Source organism: Stylophora pistillata, chromosome 10 (genome assembly GCF_964205215.1).
Source record: "Stylophora pistillata chromosome 10, jaStyPist1.2, whole genome shotgun sequence".
In the NCBI taxonomy this organism is placed as follows: domain Eukaryota; kingdom Metazoa; phylum Cnidaria; class Anthozoa; order Scleractinia; family Pocilloporidae; genus Stylophora; species Stylophora pistillata.
Genome location: NC_142528.1, coordinates 5,288,994 through 5,309,547, shown reverse-complemented (window position 1 = coordinate 5,309,547; position 20,554 = coordinate 5,288,994). Strand labels below are relative to the sequence as shown.

Sequence of the window (20,554 nt, the reverse complement as noted above, 5' to 3'; positions counted from 1 at the left end):
AACTTGAAATAGTTGCTTTAAATGGTAATTGTGGGCACGATGAAATCTCACCCAAACTAACTAAAGAAATCTTTAAATATATCACTAACCATTAACATACATTTATAACCAGTCATGTAGCTCCTATTGCGGGCCTATGTTTGCGTAAACATCCGGGCAATCGCCCATGTACTTTGAAAGGGAAAATCGTCGCGTTCATTTCAAAAAATGTTTTGTTGCCGTGTATTGTCTTTGTTTGTAAACCCTAAGCTCGAACAGTCGGTGAGTTTTCATTTCAGTTGTTTATGTCGTAATTTAGTTTGTTTTAAGCGTGCTTTCTGTTTGCAGAAAACCTTTCCTTTACTGGTTAGTCGAGTTTTCGACTCAAGCAACTGTTTCTGTGAAATAAACAAGTCACTTCAAACTGGAGTTATCCCAGATGACCTTAAAGTAGCGCTTATCACTCCAGTGTATAAGGCAAATAATAAAGAAGAAATTTCAAACTATAGACCAATCTCTGTCCTTCCTTGTTTCAGTAAAATTCTAGAGAAATTTATGTATAAAAGATGATTGAAATATTTGGAAAATCACACCACGTTAGTCCAGAACCAATATGGTTTTCGCAAAAAACATTCAAGAAACTTAGCCACTATAGAGCTTACAACCAAGATATTACAAGCGATAGAGAACAATGAATACACAATTGGAGTATTTTTAGATCTTGCAAAGGCATTCGATACCGTAAACCATAAAATATTACTTGAGAAACTAGAGCATTATAGAATAAGAGGAATTACCCTAGAGTGGTTCAAAAATTACCTCTCAAACAGAAAACAGATAGTTAAATTCAAGTCACGGAAATCAGAAAGTTTAACAATTAAGTGTGGTGTGCCTCAGGGATCTGTCTTGGGGCCTCTTTTTTTCCTGATATACATAAATGATATTGTAAGGTGCTCAGAAATACTATCAGTTATTTTATTTGCAGATGATACAAATCTATTTCTCAGTGATAAAAATCTAGCTTATTTACAAGATACCATGAACTGTGAGCTAGAAAATATTTCAACCTGGCTTTCTGCAAATAAACTCACTTTAAATATCAAGAAAACGCATTTTATTGTTTTTGAATTCAAAGGCAAGAAAAGTAAACTAAGTGTTAAAATTAAATTGAATGATCCAGAAATAAAATACTCAAAATTCTTAGGTCTATACGTTGATGATGAGCTAACATGGAAGCACCACATCAATCATGTTGTAACAAAAATATAAAAAATGACAGGTATAAATATCTAACGCAAGACATTACTTATGCTTAGAAACACTATAGGCAATCTATTATACCAAGGTGTACCCTTATTTAACATGTTGTAATGTCAGTTAGACAGGTACTTATCCAACTAGACTCAAGCCATTACTTATGATACAAAAAAAGATAGTTAGAATTATGTAATTCGCTCACTACAAAGATGAATCCCGGCCACTATTTTTATCATTAAATATTCTAAATATATACGAGTTAAATATCTACTTAATGGCACTTTTTATGTACTCATTCTTTAATGAGAAGCTACCAAGTTACTTTAGAAATTATTTTATATCAAATGAAAAATTTTATAGTCACAATACTCGATCAGCGTCAAACATATTCATCGATTTAAAAAGAACTAATTCTGGGAAATTTTCTTTGAAGTTTAGGGGAGCAAAACTGTGGAATGAATTACCTAAAGACCCGAAAGTATCAAAATCATATACACAATTTAAGAGATTAATGAAAATCTATCAGCAAAATCATGTTAAATTCTATGCTAGAGATATAACTTTAAATCGTAATTTTATCAGCAAAGCAGCAAAATATCTTACGTTGATAATTAAACCATCTGCTATAAGTTACAGTTTTAATTAGATGGGGATCTTCTTATAAAAGCTCAGCAGAGCTTGCTAAGATCTCCAGCCTTAATGTTATAGCGTATTTTAGCAGGCATATAATTAAAGCCATGTAAATAAATGTAATGACAAAGGCAAATAAAGTTTAACAATTGGTTCATACGTCAGCGTGTGTTCATCGAGATATGAAGCACTGTGAAGTTTGGAGAGCACGAAAGATGCGTAAGAGTTGCTCGAGGCGTAGCCGAGAGCAACTCTAGCTTCTCGAGTGCTCTCCAAACTTCCCAAGTGCTTCATATCTCGATTAACGCACAGCTGACTTATGAACCAATTGTTTTAAAGCATTTTCAACGCTGTAGTTTATGTATAAAGGGCTTCAATGCGTTTATTTTGTTTCGGAAAAGTATTTCGCCATGCTTCAATGATCTTGTCTCAGATTGGTCAAAAACTGACAGGTGAATTCATGCGTGGAAATGAAGTTAGAGTTTCGAAACGAGATGAAACCGTTTATTGTTTTGTTTTCCCTTTCTCTGGGTTCTTTCTCGGGAGTTCAAAAATCCATTCCTAAAGAAAAAATAGGCAGATCTTCATCGGCTTGTTCGCTGGTTGCGATGTCTAGTTTAACTTTTTTGCGGAAGTTTTTCCCTTTTTTAATGAAAAATGTTGAAGTCACTCGCGAGAAAAAAATTTTTCGCGAGGCATTTGTTTGCTGACGTCACCAGCGTGCACAATGGAAAATTTTAACATGGCTCTACAAAAGCGTGCGCTCTGATAGGCTCATACGCTCGATCCATTTGCCCGTGGGTTGCACGCTGACGTCAGTTTGTTTTAGTTTTTTTTGTTGCCACGACAAACAACATAATTTGTGTTTTTTGTAGGTATTTTGCTCGTGAAATATGGACAAATTTTGCGATTTTTCCGGAGATAAGGAAGATAATTCTTGTGAGCTGCCAAATTTCGAGCTCAAGGTTTTTGTCGGGTCTCCAGCTTAGAGTTCGAGATTTGCGAACTTGAGCGAGCAGGAGCTTAATCAGCTGGTTGAACAATTAAATATTTTTACACGAAACGACAGATGTTTGAAAGTCTCAATGTTGTAAAAGGAATGGTTAGGTATCGTGCGACTCTTTCGCTTCTTTCGTGCTTAGCAACCTCCCGCGTGCATCCATAACTCGATGGTTGCACGCTGCACGCTAACCGTTTCTCCATTGAAGCACGCTCGCGCTATACACTGAACTTGATTGCACGAATTTACAAGCTATGTTATAAATGACTTTGATCTTCAATAATCTGCAAGAATGACAGGATTTGAAAGCGGTGACTGGAAAGGTCAGGATTTCGAAAGCGAAGGTCACTGTTGAACCGCACTTGAAAGATTTTGTTTGGCATATCGGTTAGCGACGATTGAACTGCACTTGAAAGATTTTGTTTGGCATATCGGTTAGCGACAATTGAACCGCACTTAAAAGATTTTGTTTAGCCTATCGGTTAGGAATAATTCTTCTGTTTCTAGCATGAAGGAATTGAAGGCGCCTTAAAATCTAACACGTCACGTATCACAGTCGATGGTGACTGCCTTCGCTGCCGTCGACTGAGAGGGAATTACATCTTAGTGCGGAACAAAATTAACTGCAGAAAACAGCCAAACGAACGCCCGATGAGTGAGTATTGTATTGTAATCTTTATTTAGACACGATCAATTTATCAGCCTATAAAAATACATATCACATACGCTAAGATATTTAAAATTAAAACTACATACTATAACACTAAAGCTGTTTTCCGTGAATGCCGTGCGTTAGACTTAAAGAATGTCATTGATCTTATGTTTAAATAACCCCAGAGACTCTGTTTTCCTTATATCGCGTGGTAAACTGTTCCATAATTTGGCGCCATTGTAGGTAAAGCTTTTTCTGTAATAATTAGTGCGCGGTAATGGAACATTAAGCTTATTTTCAGATTCCCTGAGGTCATAAGCAGAGTCACGCCACGTAAACTTTGAATGTAGATAAGTGGTCTAGCTGTCAGCCATTTTGAGGTAAATTCAGTATAATTACTGTTTCAGTAACACATAATTTCGGAAGGGAGTTTGGTCGGTCTTAAAGGCACTATCTCTTCTTCTAATCGCTTCTTTTCCGCCGGCATAAGCTGAATGAACTCTCAAGACCTTGAACTCAGTTTGTAAAGTAGAAAAAGCCTAGCAATTGTAAGCAACGCAATGACCGTTGCGGCAAATCGAAACCGTATACAACACCTTTATTGAGTAATAAGTAAACGCTTCCTTTCGAGAAACCGATTGAACTACTTTGTCGAAAGTGAATGGAGGTAATCGCTTGATTTCTTCCAGTATAATTAATTTCGTACGTTTGATTAATTAAGAATGGAGAACTTATAAATGTTCAAGTTTTGAAACGCGTAGTGTAGTCATTGTCGGAATATTAAGCGACTGGCAGTGATTATTTTCAGAATTTTGCTTTGGTTAGATACCAAACACAAAATCTTGATTCAAGAATTACCTTCAACTTTTCAACCAATGTTGTTATTTAAAAATAGTAAACACAGTATGGCATACCTGTATATATGTTTTGTCGGTTTTCAGGCGAGCGGAAGCAAGCGCGAGGCGTGCAGGAAGTGAGACGCGCGAGTAGAGATGGGGCTCTTAAAAATATTTGCTTGTATTTGCTTTATTTTCGCTCCTCCTCTCGTGCGCGTCTCGCTTTTCGCACTACTTTGCAGGCCAAACTTAATCAGTCGGGGAGGTTCAAGATTGACCGCATAAGAAGTGCACAGTCTGCTTAGCATTTTTTTTCGTTTTGTTCCGACCTAAACGAGAGATGAGCGGATAACCCCAAAGTGCTGCTTTTAGCTCAGCGCGTGCTTCTTAATTAATTACGAAACGAAAAAAGACTGCTATCTTGATGTTATTAATTGCTCACAATATGTATTTACATCAGATTGACACAAAACTAATCACTCACTGCACAAATTTCGGACAAAATTAAATTACGTACATGTATCTCGGCTAGGTTAGAGTACTTAGAGTGTGTACTCGCGAGTTCATTTCCCAAACCAGAAAAGAAATGTGCTATCCTGATCCATAGCAACTTATGGAAGTTTTAAGAAGTGTAATGGGTTTTGTTTTTTATCATCGTAAGAACGATTCTTCATGGCTTCTGCAACGGCACCATTATTTCCTTCAACAAAGGAGACAACTAACTACGCCCGGTTATGCAGGCTTCTGGTGGATGTCAGTTCACATGTTTTAAGAGAGACATTTGACAAGAAGCGTCCAACAGGAAACCTGGACGCGGTCTTATCAAGTACTCCAGTTCATGCTATACTACAATTACTCAGAAGAAGAAAAGTACTGAATCCATCACAATGGAGTAAACTGTATCCCACAATAAAATCTTCAGTTTCGTCTCAGCATTTTGATATCACCTTGCTGATAGTTTTGCTGAGGAACATTTGCAGACTTGGTTCTCCGCCTGCCGGCTGGGATACACTTCCTCCTACAGCAGACACAACCCTCGAGGCTGACATCGTGCGCATCAAGTGTTTCAGAAACACGGTTTATGGTCATGCCAGCGAGGCCTCAGTTGATGACGCAACATTCAATCAGTACTGGAAGGACATCCAAGATGCATTGGTGAGACTGGGAGGAGCAGGTTATCAAGCTACTATTGATGATCTGAAAACGGAATGCATGGACCCTGATTATGAAGAACACTATAAAGAGCTTCTCAAACAGTGGGTGATTGATGAAAAAACCGTCAAGGAAAGATTGGATGAAATTAAAGAAGAGCTGCACGTGTTAAAAGAATCAATCTTCGGCTCCGGCATCAAGGAAAGACTAGACGACATTGTTGGGAAACTAGATGCATGGAAAGACGCCACTGACGCTAAACACGAAAAGAAAATGGGAGTTAAAGGTAACTGTTTGTGTTTAGGTCTCGCAGAGACTTCCATCGAGGTGGAACACCTCATAAAAGGGGTTATGCCTCATTTTGCACGGAAAATACGAAAGCAACAACAGCAAAGAATATTCATACAATGAAAAAAAACTTTTTGAAAGCTCGTTAATGGTATGAAGAAATAGTATTTTTTTTCTCGGTTGTGTCTTAAAGTGCAAACAGGTGAAATCCCAGTTGGAATCCGAAGGTTTGAGGTTCGACTCCTGGGGGGGGGGGGGAGGGACTCTTCCTGGGGAATTTTTCCTTTTTCTCACCCATAGGACATCTCTCTTCCACAAATATTCACTCCATTAAGAAAATTTACTTTTTCATAAACTTTAATGACTTCATTTCTCCTGTTATGTAGACAGGGCCTGCGCAGCTAGTTGTTGCAGGGTTGATAAAGGAAGGAGGGAGGGAGGACTAAAAGACAAATTCGTCGTCATTAATCAAATAGGAAGTCTGCAGGCATGCTTCCCCGCGGAGTTCGAAGTAGTTTGCTTAAAATGACGGTAAAGCAATATTAATACAAACAACTTGTAGGCCAATAATCTTAGGGCTGTTTCAACAAAAAAATTCCTTGGTTTTCTTTTTCTTTGAGGTTTGGCCTCACTAACAATATCTGATATTTAATCTGAACCGCACTTTTTAAAGATTTGACATCACAAGACTCCAGAAAGTGACATCCGTTTAATAAGCATCTTTAGAAGTTTAATGTTTTGATGCGGTTTCTTCTTTTAGCCGTGGAGTCATACACAAACTCACTGAAAGCATCAATTAATAGCCAAACTGAGTACCACCCTTTGACTTCTGCCAACAAGTCTAGAGTGAAAACAGATGACATATTCACAAGTTTTCTCATACAACACGATAGAAAACCAGTTGTAGATCTTGGTATTAAAAGAGAAGAGCACCTTCGCGGATACGGCTCAGTGAGTGGAAAGCCAGTCAAACACCATCAAGAAATTTTCATTCCTAATACTGAGGAAGCGAATCCAAAAACTGTCAAAGTCACTGGGAAGGCAGGGATTGGTAAAACACTGTTTTGCCAAAAGTTGATTCGAGATTGGGCAGAAAACAAGTTATTTCAACTCCAAATCAGTCCTCGCATTCCTATCTTTAAGTTTGCATACTTGCTAACTTTCCGCCAATTGAATTTGCTGGGAAAAGACCACGTTTCGATGCGAGAAATTCTTAACCGATCATCAATGTTAGATGTCCACTCAAGTATCGATGAAACTTTATTTGAGTACATGGTTGATCATCCTGAAGAAGTCTTGATTATCATTGATGGGTATGACGAGTATTCACAACAAGATTTCATCGCTAGTGACTTGGATGACCAGTACCCGAATAACCCTCATGAAGAAATGCCAGTAGCAGCCCTGTGTGCTAAGCTAATCAAAGGAAAGCTCTTGAGAGGCTCAAGTGTTCTGATAACGTCAAGACCCGACGAGTCCGACAAGCTTAAAGGTGGTCAAATCAATTTTGATCGATACGTCGAAATTACAGGGTTTTCCACGCAGCAGGTGAAGGAGTATGTTGGAAAGTATTTTAGAGAAAACGAAGAAATGAAGAATGCTGTGATGGATCACATTACAAAGAATGACAATCTAGTCAGCTTTGCCCACATTCCAGTTCTCTGTTTTCTGATGTGTTCATATTTTGAGTATATTCTGGAGAACTCTACAAACACTGATGCTCTCCCAGTCAACTCAAGTGACATTTATTTTGAAGTGATTAACATGTTTTTAAGAAAACATCACAAGAAGGCCTCAACTTCCCCTGAAGATACTCTTGAAAAATTATCAGAGTTGGCGGCTCAACTCCTTCTAGAAAAAAAGTTTCTCTTCACCGTCGAAGAAATGAAAAGGTTTACTTCAGAAGAAATCGAAAGGCTGAAAGCAAGCGGTCTTCTCCATTGCGGTCCTCAGTTTAGGAAATCTTTTTCAGAAATGACAAAACATTTTTGTTTTACCCACCTAACCCTCCAGGAATACTTAGCAGCTTGTTGGTTTGTGAGGCGAAGAGAGATTCCCTCAGGAAGAGAAGATGTCTCAGAGATGGTATTTCAGTTTATGTCCGGCATTTTATCCAAGCAAAAGGACGATGCATTCATGAAAGATTTACTCCATGGACTAAATCAGATGTTTCAACATGAATCCACTGGGAAACTGCTGAGAATGAAATGTCTCACTGAGTATCAAGATTTAGAGTTTGCACAACATGTCGTAAAGAAACATCACAATCAATTCAGTGATGATGAGGACGGATTTTCATTTAAAGCCTTGACTGATGTAGACTGCATTGCTTTGTCTTTTCTGCTAGAAGTTCTGAGTGCAGTTAATGCGGATGAATCCAGTGGAAAGAATCCTTTCCCTGTGCAGCAGTCACGTATACCGTTGCCGTTGAATCGCTTAAGCATTGACATACCTCTTTTTACACAAACTGGATTCAGACGAATCTTAAAAGCGCTAGCGAATAAACCCTGCACCATTGTAAAGCTAGAGATCCAGGGTGGTCATTGGTGGAATAGGGATTGTGGTGATACCATAAGAAAACTACTGCCTCTCACAGAAATAGCCTGCCTGTCTCTGATCTGTCTTCAGATCTCCGATGCCACTGTTGGTAGTCTATGTCAAGCATTACAATCAGAAACATGTAAAGTCACCACACTGGATCTGAGTTTTGATCAGATCACCGATGCCGGTGTCGTCAGTCTATGTCAAGCATTACAGACGCCAACATGTAAAGTCACCACACTGAAGCTGAGTGTTAACCAGATCACCGATGCCGGTGTTATCAGTCTATGTCAAGCATTACAGACGACAACATGTGACGTCACCACACTGAAGCTGAGTCTTAATCAGATCACCGATGCCGGTGTTGTCAGTCTATGTCAAGCATTACAGGCAGAAACATGTAAAGTCAACTCACTGAATCTGATCGGTAATCAGCTCATCGATGCCGGTGTTGTCAGTCTGTGTCAAGCATTACAGACACCAACATGTAAGGTCACCACACTGGATCTGAGTGTTAATCAAATCAAAGATGCCGGTGTTGTCAGTCTATGCCAAACATTGCAGACAGAAACATGTAAAGTCACCAGACTGGATCTGAGAGACAATCAAATCACCGATGCCGGCGTTGTCAGTCTGTGGCAAGCAATACAGACACCAACATGTCAAGTCACCAAACTGGATCTGAGTCGTAATAAAATCACCGATGCCGGTGTGTTCAGTCTATGTCAAGCATTACAGACAGAAACATGTAAAGTCACCACTCTGAGACTGAGTTACAATCAGATCACCGATGCCGGTGTTTTCAGTCTATGCCAAGCATTAAAGACAGCATCTTGTAAAATCACCAAACTGGACCTGAGTTGTAATCGGAGGATCACCGATGCCGTTGTTGTCAATCTACGTCAGGCAATAGAAACGGCATCATGTAAAGTTACCAAAATAAATCTGGAAGGGACTCAGATCTCCCGTCCTGTTCATCAACATTTTAGAGATCTGTTGGCGGAAAATGCCGAACATTTGTTACATTGAAAAAAACAAAACATACAGTCTAAAGAGGTCTACTGATCATTCAGACGATCAAATAGAGAAAGAAAGCTAATTTAGACCCATAAGGGACATTAGGCCATCACAATTGCTGGTTAGAATTTCGTCCAGATATTGCTGGTACTCATCTCTTTTCCTGGGTGAAGATCTAAGGAAACACTATGAGGGGGTATTTTTCATTAGGACTTGCAACGGCCTCAAGCGTGAATTTTTTCCTCTGAAATTTAAACAGTAGCTGAAATAAAAACTTTCAAAATGGAGATTTATAAAACCATGCAACGCATTTGCAGATCTCTTCGGAAAAAAAGAGAAGCAAAACAAAATAGAGAGTCACTCAGGATGGAAATAGATAAAAAATAAGCTAAATTCGCTCTCCTGTTCAGATGCGAGTCACCATACAAAAAAAGAAATTACAAAGGCATCAGAAACTCCTTAAATACCACAGTTATATATCTGTACGCGCAAGCTGTTGCTTACCAGAGCAAGCCAAATTGAAGTACTGGATCCTAGACGTACATTTGCCCTCCCCCCCCCAACCTGACAAGTATGACAAGTATCGCCTCTCAAATATCGTTAATCCTCTATTAAGCCCCCCTCTAATAAGCAACTCCCCTCTAATAGAGAGAAAAAAGTAAAATACGAACAATTTTTGAATAAATACGGTACATGATATCCTATTGTATCCTGGTAGTGAACATCGCGCTAAATCAATAAGCTTCCCTTCTAATTAGCCACCGCCCCCCCCCCCCAAAGAACCTGAAATAAATAAGTCCCCCTTATTAAAGGATTATTAGAGGATTTACGGTAAAGCTTCCCGCCTTCTGGTGAATTTTCAGTTAATTCTGTTGAGACTTATTAGGTTACTACATCGTATTCGAGAGAAATCACTAAGAATTTGATTCAAGAGAAAAACGGAAATGCACCAGTTCAATTATCCAGATCTAATTGTTGTATTTGTTGGGATGGTATTTTGGTTTTTTACGGTGGCGGTGAAAATTATACACTTGAACATTTAATGGTGTGTATATGGAAACAAAATTGTAGATAATATCGTCAAAAGATTGAAAAGTAAGGTTTAGTGAGGTTAAAATACTGGAGCAGTCAGGCCCTTAAAATACATTAGCTAATTTTTTGAGGACGGCAGTAACTTCTAGTTTTGAAGTACACCTCGCTTATTTTAGAATTTTCTTTGAGTCAAATTGAAATTTTATGTTTCAGTATAATCAAATCTTTGTTAAACGAGAAAATTTTTGTTACACTATAGATAGCACCCACAAATTGCCTGCAACCCTATTTTTTCACACCGCAGAGGTGAACTCTTCTACTTCTACTACACAATCCAGCTTACAGGTGAGAATACATACATACGAGAATAAATACATATCCACTGTGCCCATTTACACTCTTTTGTATTGCTCTGATGATTAGGCATCAACCAAAATCTTTTCCGGTCAAGCACTTGAGTAGAATATGTTTCTGTGTTCATATCTGTTTCGAAAGTGTACTATCTGAATCTCTCCTGGCCTTTCCCTGGGTCATTCTTTTCATATTTCATCGACTTGGTTAGGTTTTGAGAATGATACGAACTGAGGACGGTATTCTCTGAAAACAACCTCTATCCTTAAAAGAAAACGTATGAGACAAAATGCTGACTTTTATTGAGTTTTTGATCTAAAAGGTTCGGAAAAAAGTCATTCCACACCTTTTTTTTTGTACCAAATAGAAAAAATATCTAAAAGACCACAACTTTAGATAAAAATTGACAGATATGCTTTAAGCATAAAAGTTATCAGAAACCATTTGAATCATAACCATTTAAAAGTTTCAATTCTTTTATGCAACACATACAGATTAGGATAATTTATGATGATGCTTTCTTTGGCTTGAAGCAAGACTGTGCTCTAGCAGATCGTGTGTGCTTCCGGGAACTCACTTTTTATCTTTGGGCTACTTGAAAAACTTTACTTTAATAAAGACCCCCAAGAGCTTGGCTTCTCAGATGCAACAGCCTTCAGGTACTTGGTTATTAACCAAAGGGCACAGCTAGGTGGATAACTGACATTGGAACTTCTCCTCCCTTTCAAAGGGAAGGAAGATGAGACAAGATTCTTCCACACCCTTAAGAATTTGTCAATTCGTTAATAACCAAAAATAAATTAAAGTGATAGAGATTCCAAACTCCCCTTGGCTTGAATTAGACCCCTTTAGGCCTCAGAAAAACCATGAACACTTTGATCTAATTGAGACAGGTCACTTGTGTACCGACCAAATACAATAAAGTTCGAGAAATGCATACTCAGCAAACTTCAAAATGAAGAATTAATTACAATCAAGGTGTGCAGTCTAGTTTTCTAAGGCAGAAGTAACTTCTTCCCCAAAAATACCACAGCATTCTAAACAATGTTTCTCAGTGGTTTTCACAATTTTCTGAAAGTCGCAGTATGAATGATATGGTGAAATTGACTCATAATTTAGCAATTCCGTAAATACCTTAGAAGACAGCAGCTCTTTATCTGTACTCGTACTATTTCAATGGAGTCGATGCACTTAATTATGTGCTGATGTGTCTTTTTTTTCGATGGCATCTTTGAATTTTATCCAACCCTGGTAACCGCATTCTATTAACATTGTTGTCAGAGCACAAGGATGCCTGTCGTCAGACTTCCGTACAGCAACAAGTGCATCTTTGTAGTTTTCTTTACATGAATTTGTCCACACATTGTGCACCGGTGTTGGAAAAGGAGTAAACTTTGAAAGCATGTAGCTGCAAAGAATACGACAGTCTTCCATTCCCATCTGAGAATGGATGCAGATCTAAAAATTCGAAAAGAAACCAGGCACAGGTTTTGAACAAACAGTGCAAGTCGTCAGAATCCTCGAGGCCATCTTTGATACAATGATCGAACATAATATTTATTGCATTGGTCTAACAACTTGTACACTTCACTTTCCATGTCCTCTGGTTTTCGATACTCGTATCCTTCTCCTTTGTATTCAGTTTTCCGACAGCGGTTGCTGAATATTCCTGGTTTTGTATAGCCTTCTGGAATTTAAATGTATTTCATAAGCTTTTCATGCCTTTCTCTTAGACTTATCTTTGCAATTTGCTGAGAAAAAGAAGAAATCTACTAAACGAATTGGTGACATAGCCTCTTTGTGTTCGCAAAGTCTCTTTCTTTCGCTGATCTGTGAGCCATGCATTTCAAAGGAGGATGGTGGTGTTTTGGACACCTGGTCAAAAATAAAATTCTTGAAATTCTTCTGGACGGCTTCCTTCCGCTAACTTCCTTTTGTCTTTTAACGCCACGAGAAATTCCCACACGATGACCCCATACAACCTCTCTTCAGCTAGTGTTACTCGAGGTCTAATATGTATTCGTGGACGAAGTAAAGCTCTTATTAAAGGGCTCGCAACTAGGGCTTGCTCTTACGCTAGTCTAAGTTTGGAGCTGTGGCTGAACGTCGTTATATTTTGAGAAGCGTGGAAAGGATCCCGTGATTTTCTCAAGCATATGTTTCATTAAAAACATGCAGACGTGACCACGAAACCGTATGTTCGAATTGTTTATTGCAATGTGGTAGGTCAAGTTCGTTTTCACATGCTGTGCGACTTCTTATGCCGCGACTAAATCTCATAGCAAATTTTAGCACAACAAAAGATAAATAAGCAAGTTTACAACGCAGCTACCTTTCATGTATAATGGTTCATAATTATTCCTAACACTCAGTAAAGGGAAAAAAAATCAACACTTAGTTTTAGAATAATAATTATAGTATTTGTGTAATAATATCGGTGATGACGTAATCTAATTAGTATGAAGCACGTGGGTAATGCTGTGTGATGTATATAGGCGAAGTGCGAGAGAAGAAAGGTAGCGTTGCAATGCGGATTCCGTGTGGTCTATAAGTTCCCTACAAGATACTAAAATAATAATAATAATAATAATAATAATATTAATAATAATAACGGACCCCTTCGCTGGGAACTAAGGCAGCAGTTTCCAGGCTACGAGGTGAAGCAATATAACATCATTATGGATGCCCTCAGGGGGTGGTCACGGGAACTTGATGTCATGATGCGCGAGCTGGTGGGAGGAAGAAGCACAGACGTACTGCGAAAGATGTAGAGGGCAGTGCTCTCGGGCATGCTGAATATTGAATATTGCCCGGACTTTCAAGGTGGCAGTTTGAGTTCCTGTTAGAAGGAGGACCTTAGACACAACGGAAAAGCTTTTTAGGATTAGTTAATGTACATTTATTTTTTACTTCATGGCTCACAGGTTACGGTTTTGGCCCTGTGGTGCCTGATTAGAACGTAGCATTCAGTTGATTTCTCTGCGACCATAATAATGATAATTTAGCAATCGACATACGCTGGGTGGCTTTTCTTGTCACCTGTTTCCAGATCGAATTGGAATTTAGAATGTTGGTTTTAGCAAGCCCTAGTTTTAGTCACGTGCGTTATCGTCTTGGGGATGAATGAGCCAAGTACTTGAATGTCTTTGTACAAACTTCGTGCAACATGTCCTGACATCCGTTCCTGGTTTTAGGATCTGGGGCCATATTCCGGCGTTCCGGCGTTCCGACGTTCCGGCGTTCGGGCGTTCCGGCGTTCCAGCGTTCCAGCGTTCCAGCGTTCCAGCGTTCCAGCGTTCTGGCGTTCTGGCGTTCCGGCGTTCCGGCGTTCTGGCGTTCCGGCGTTCTGGCGTTCTGGCGTTCCAGCGTTCCAGCGTTCCGGCGTCCTGGCTTTAGGGTCGAATAAAAAGCTCGAAAGCCAATCGATCGTTTGTCCTTGGCAGCCAAACCGTTGACAAGGAGCCAAATGAGCTTGTACTCGAGATTAATAACAGCTCCAGCTATGCACGAGGAGAAAATATGGCCTCGGACGAAGCACACGGAAGTACTGTTGGTGAAAACAGAAAGAGACGGCTTTTACAATACTTACCTTTTGAGGCGATTGAAATTCCCAAGTGGGGTAAAAAAGAAGATATTTCAATTGAGGAGATGATAGCAGAGATACTGAGTCGTGTTAAAAAGTGGGAAGAAATGAAAGATAGATACGACGAAATGTTGATTAACAAAGTCCAGAAGGAGTTTCTTGTCGAATTTATTTTCCACGTGAACATGGAGGAGTAAAGTGGTTTTTCAACTTTTGAAGAAACTGATGAATTTTTAACACATTTTTACGCACGAGGCGGTAATTCACAACGCCGTTTCTACATGATTCCCGTGATTTTCTTAAGCATATGTTTCATTAAAAACATGCAGACGTGACCACGAAACGTGTGTTCCAATTGTTTATTGCAATGTAGTAGGTCAAGTTTGTTTTCACATGCTGTGCGACTTCTTATGCCGCGACTAAATCTCTTGGCAAATTTTAGCACAGCAAAAGATAAATAAACAAGTCTACAACGCAGCTATATTTCATGTATAATGGTTCATAATTATTCCTAACACTCAGTAAAGGAAAAAAAAATCAACATTAAGTTTCACAATAATAATTATAGTATTTGTGTAATAATATCGGTGATGACGTAATCTAATTAGTATGAAGCACGTGGGTAATGCTGTGTGATGTATATAGGCCAGGTGCGAGAGAATAAAGGTAGCGTTGCTATGCGGATTCTGTGGGATTAGCCCTTAATCCTCTTACCTACCAACCGCGCTCGACTTATCAATATCCTGATGTGATTATGCAACAGTTCAGTTGACCTCAGGCCTTGCTCTTGTAAGCTCCTCTTCCCATTAAATGTATAGCTTTAAATATATACTTGGTCTCCACTCTTCCTTTCGCCTCCGATAATCGCACACAGTGTTCGTATTTTTTTAGTAAAACCCAAGCCAATGTCCCACATTAGACTGTCGAAAAGAAGAGAAATGTCATTGTTTTAAGTAAATAAAAAGGATAGAAGAAGGGATAGGGACAGGGCTAAATCTGCACTGAGGCATTCCTCATGATCCTCAAAACTATCGTGGGATTCCAAGCAGTGTACTTCAGAATCTCTCTCGACGTCGCTAGCGCTATTGTCACTTTCAGAGGCAATTTCCGTTCTCTCTGCAATTTGTTTGAGATGTCTGGATCGTGTACCTCGACTGACAAAGTCATCACAGTGACTGCAGTAATAACTGTTTTTCCCTCATTTTCGAATTCAGGAAAGATATTGAGCTAAGAAATGACGAGAACTGACGAGAATTACAGTAACATTTGCCGCTGCACTCCGATCCGCAACAAAAATATGCAAATTTTCGGGAGTGCATGCGCAGAAAGGCCCTTGCGCGGCGCTTCTGTAAATCGAATTCTAGCAGTCATCACCGCAGAGAGTCCACGAGATCACTACGCATGCGCATAACTAGCCATTCTGCTACGCTTACGCTCCGCCATTACATGTGCGACTGGTCAAGCGAATCGAAATCAAAGAATATCTTCACCATCCTATCTCCTTTACAGACAATATATAAACCTCTACCTAAGGCGCTGCCTTACAAGGATAATCTGGTTGTTTTGCGAGGCAAAACCGTATTTAAAGCGTTTTATCGCTGTCTATCAAGATGAACTCAGAGGGATCAACACTGAGCGCGTTTGACATAATTGCAGAGGAAAATTGCCCCACGGCGCCGCCGGGGAAACAAGGGAGTGATGCTCCAACAGGCAAAACTCCCAATGCTGGTACAAGGAGAGAAAAACAACCAGCCTTAAAAGTCTCTAAGGTCAAAAAGGCTTCAAAGTCAGCAGAGAGCATAACATCAAACACGACGATCAACGAGGAGTCATCCAAAACGTCAAAAGGATTTGACGAACTCAGCCACAAAATTGACTAACTCACGGCAGTTGTAGGTAATTGCGCTCCCGTTATTGCAGAACTAAAGGCGACTTATGATGCCGGCTTAAATGAGGACTCGCCTGACGATAGCGAGGACGATAATGGAGTCTTGGGGGAACCCCCGGCAAAAAAGAGTAGGTCAAGCTCAGACAATGAAAAATCCGTCGCGGACGGTTTAGTTGATGTACTTGTTTAGGAAGTCACTGAAGATGAACAAACTGGCAAAGCATTAAACGAGAAAATTGCACAGGTTCTTGATAATATCTTAGCTTCAGGACAGAGCGAGCACGTGTTGACAAAACGCAAAGAGGATATGAAACGGCCCGAAAATTGCAAACTGCTGCGGGTCACAAAGGTCAACACTGAAATATGGGATATTTCCCAGAAAACCACACGTAGTATGGATGCCAGAATCCAGAAAATGCAAGAAACCCTGATTAAGGGTCTAACTCCACTTGCCTACCTAACAGGGAAGGTAGGTGAAACAGTGGAAAACCAGGCTCCACTGCCAGCCCCAGAAGAAATCTGGGAAAGCCTTACAACGTCTGTGCTGCTGATTGCCGCTGCCAATCTTGACCTCAATATGTGTCGTCGAGATCTTTTCAAGGTTGATTTGGATACAAACTACAAAACTATATGCAGTAGCAAAGAACCTGTCGTTTCAGAATTGTTTGGCGACGATTTGACAGAGCGACTGAAAACTGTCAAAGAGAGCAAAAAGGTAGCTCAACAACTCACAAAACAAAAGCATGGAGAGTCTTCTTCTAAAAGCACAAGTAATTCCAGGAGGAATTTTTTATCGCATCGCAGGGGGCGTGCCAATCAAGGACGCTCCCACAGAAGGGGACAATACAGCTACCCCCACAACTACTATCAAAAAGAAGTCAAAAGCTATCAGTCGACAAAGGCGACCAAACCACAGAAACAAAAATAGATGCATCAAATGTGAGTATGACAGGGATTGAGGGAAATGGTGTGCCTCATTCCTCTTAAAATTTGACTGCAGCAGGGAACTCAGCCACCAAAGTGGCAGGTCGAATCCAAAATTTTTTCCAAAAATGGAGAGAGCTCACTCAGGACTCCTCCATATTATCTGCTGTCTCTGGATACAAAATATAATTTTTAGTACAACCTGTGCAGTTTTCTGTACCGGGGCCAATCAGATTTTCAGCTGAGAAAAGCTCGAATATCGCTTTACAGCTTACTCGGTTCCTTGACAAGGGAATCATAAAAGAAAGTCATCATGAACATGGACAGGTTATCTCAAATATATTTTTAAGGCCAAAGAAAGATGGTACATACCGTATGATTTTAAACCTCAAAGAATTAAACAAATTTGTGGTTTTTCACCATTTTAAAATGGATTCAATTCACACCTGCACCCAATTAATGAGACCAGGGTGCTACATGGCCTCAATACACCTACGAGATGCATACTTCTCTATACCAGTCCATAGGGAACACCAAAAATATTTAAAATTCTATTGGAACCACACATTATACCAATTTACCTGTTTGGCCCAGGGTCTTTCGGCTGCCCCACGCCTTTTTACAAAAATTATGAAACTAGTCTTTGCTGCACTCAGGAGAATGGGGCACATTTCGAGTGGATACCTTGATGATTCATTTCTAGTTGGATACACATTTGATGAATGCCAACGTAATGTAAATGATACCCTTACCCTGCTTGAAGATTTGGATTTTTTGCCACATAAAGAAAAATCTGTGACATCACCTACCCAAACAATTCACCACCTGGGTTTCATACTTAACTCCTGGGACATGACTATATCCATTTCAGATGAGAAATATCAAAAACTCAAAGGGGTAGCTCATGGGGTATTGGAACAAGCCATGCCCAACATAAGGGAGGTTGCACAGCTTATTGGCATGATGGTCTCCTCCCTGCCAGGAGTTGATTATGGTGAATTGTACTTCCGCCAGATAGAAATAGAAAAGGCTGCTGCCTTGAAGTCTACTCATGGTGATTTTGACTCGCCCATGCAACTCTCCGGGAGAGCAAAATCTGATATTTTGTGGTGGATATCTAATGCCTTGATATCAAAAAGAAAAATTGATAAGGGAAAATCTCCCAAACCCTACATACCGATGCATCTACCCAAGGTTGGGATGCAAGCATGGATGGCAATACTACTGGGGGAAGGTGGTCAGCCTCAGAATCCCACTATCACATAAACTGCCTTGAACTCAAGGCGGTCTACCTTGGGCTTCAAGCTCTATGTAAAATCTAAACCAGACTCACATCAAAGTGTTGACCGACAACACGCCTGCTGTTGTTTATATCCGTAACATGGGGGGCTCCCATTCCCTGCCATGCAATCAATGGCAAGGAAAATATGGGAGTGGTGTACCCCACGGGGGATCTGGATCACAGTGAGTCACATCCCGGGGAAGGAAAACATTGTAGCCGACAGGGCGTCCAGGATTTTTGATGACTCAACTGAATGGAAACTAGATTCGAATATTTTCAGAGAAGTTACAAGAATTCTGGGACAGCCAAACATTGACATGTTTGCCTCCAGACTGAATTGTCAGATTACCCCCTACGTTTCATGGTTCTCAGACCCAAATGTACTTGCTGTTGATGCATTTACAATTGAGTGGAGTAATTATTTTGTATATGCTTTTCCTCCTTTTAGTGTCTTGCCACACACGCTGCGGAAGATCGAGAGGGAAAAGTCACTTGCAATCTTAATTGCCCCAAACTGGCCATCCCAACCCTGGTATCCCAAGCTCCTTCGTCTGTTGATCAAGAGACCCATTCTACTGCCTCCACAGAAGACCAATGTCCACTTGCCCTTCAAGAGGGACAAACCTCATCCTCTTGGGGTGAAGTTCAAACTGATGGCCTGTCTTTTGTCACGAGATCCCTTGCAAACAAAGGCTTTTCAGCAGCAGTACAGGCAACGATCTGTAACTCCTGGAAGTCAAATACACAGAAACAATACAACACATACTTGGCAAAATGGGAACTGTTTACAGGTAAACGGGGTGTGGATCCCCTTTCTCCACCTGTAGGCATAGTCTTAGACTTTTTACAGGAACTTTATGACAGCGGCCTAGGATACAGCTGCATCAATACTGCAAGGAGTGCATTGTCTACTTTCCTAATTCTGGAAAACAATGTTACTATTGGAGCACACCCTCTTGTTCAGCGTTTCATTAGAGGGATTTTCCAGGCTCGACCTGCACTGCCAAGGTATACGTCCATGTGGGACACTTCAATCGTTCTCCGATATCTTCAAACACTTCATCCACTAACGGATCTTAGTTTGAAAAACCTTACATACAAAATTGATCATGATGTGTGCACTCGTAACAGGTCAACGCTGTCAGACAATCCCTCTAATGAACCTTAAGAATATGCATATGGATGAGGACAAATCTTATTTATTTTACATTGACCAACTCGTTAAACAGTCTGCACCAGGTAGGGAACAGCCCGTACTCACCATACCCAGATTCACCTCAGATGAGAAATTGTGTGTGGCCTCAACGCTTGAGGAATACCTGAGTAGGACACAAGACCTACGGGATGGGGAAAATCAGTTGTTTATCAGTGTTATACGGCCATATAAGAAAGTGTCAAAAGAGACCATATCCAGATGGATCAAAGAAGTTATGGCACTCTCAGGCATAGACACTACAATGTTTACACCACATAGCACACGAGCAGCTTCTACCAGCAAAGTGTTCAACAAGGTCCCCTTACAAACAATAATGAAATCTGCTAGCTGGAGGAGTGACTGTGTGTTCAACAAGTTTTACAACAAAGCAATAACAAGGTCAAGTGACAATAGTTTTTGACATGTTCTTCTGTCTGCAGTGTGAACACTTGTATATTTTTTACTGTCAGAACCAATTATTATGTTGTTGTCCTCTAATCCATATAGCGATTCGATTCACTCATTTTCAACTGGAGAGCTATCTTGTAGAATGTTAACATTTGTTGTTATACAGTTACTTTGTTACAAGTCAGAGTTGGGACTCTAGTTATCTTTATGGGGGATGCATGCTTATCTTACCCCCACCTCCACATTCTGCAATCAGTTTTGGATGCTATGTTAGTGTTATACTCAGCTTAAATTCAGTGTTCGATTAAAGCAAACTTGATATTCTTCAGGGATGTCTCCCTTGTAGAATTGTGAATAATCAGAGTGACCACATGACTTTAAAGTCTCGTGGAATCTCTGCGGTGATGACTGATAGAATTCAAAAATTAAACGAGACTTACCTGGAAGTTGAAGTTTGATTAGGATTCTATCGGTCATCACAGAGCAGAGATTACACGCCCACCCTTCATGGTACCTGAATCCTCCCTGCGCTGTGGAGT

At 40.0% G+C, this 20,554-nt stretch overlaps 1 protein-coding gene, 1 non-coding gene and 1 pseudogene across 3 annotated transcripts; 2 read left to right on the top strand and 1 right to left on the bottom strand.

Annotated features, from left to right (window-relative positions):
- Positions 1-2,963: 2,963 nt before the first annotated feature.
- LOC111320693 (uncharacterized) lies at positions 2,964-9,639 on the top strand. 2 transcript variants are annotated; one of them, XM_088735593.1, is made up of 3 exons: positions 2,964-3,898; positions 5,016-5,792; positions 6,555-9,639. In XM_088735593.1, the coding sequence occupies exons 2-3, from the start codon at positions 5,027-5,029 to the stop codon at positions 9,362-9,364; spliced, it is 3,576 nt and encodes a 1,191-aa protein (XP_088591719.1). In that variant the 5' UTR covers positions 2,964-3,898; positions 5,016-5,026; the 3' UTR covers positions 9,365-9,639. The 2 variants fall into 2 exon arrangements, with proteins under 2 accessions (XP_088591719.1, XP_088591718.1); XM_088735592.1 differs by having other exon boundaries at positions 2,970-3,521.
- A 2,247-nt stretch (positions 9,640-11,886) lies between these two features.
- On the bottom strand, positions 11,887-13,942 carry LOC111343800 (uncharacterized; annotated as a pseudogene).
- A 1,986-nt stretch (positions 13,943-15,928) lies between these two features.
- Positions 15,929-17,183, top strand: LOC111343801 (uncharacterized). The gene is made up of 2 exons (XR_015992786.1): positions 15,929-16,046; positions 16,239-17,183. It is a non-coding gene; the product is annotated as an uncharacterized LOC111343801 (transcript).
- Positions 17,184-20,554: the final 3,371 nt, after the last annotated feature.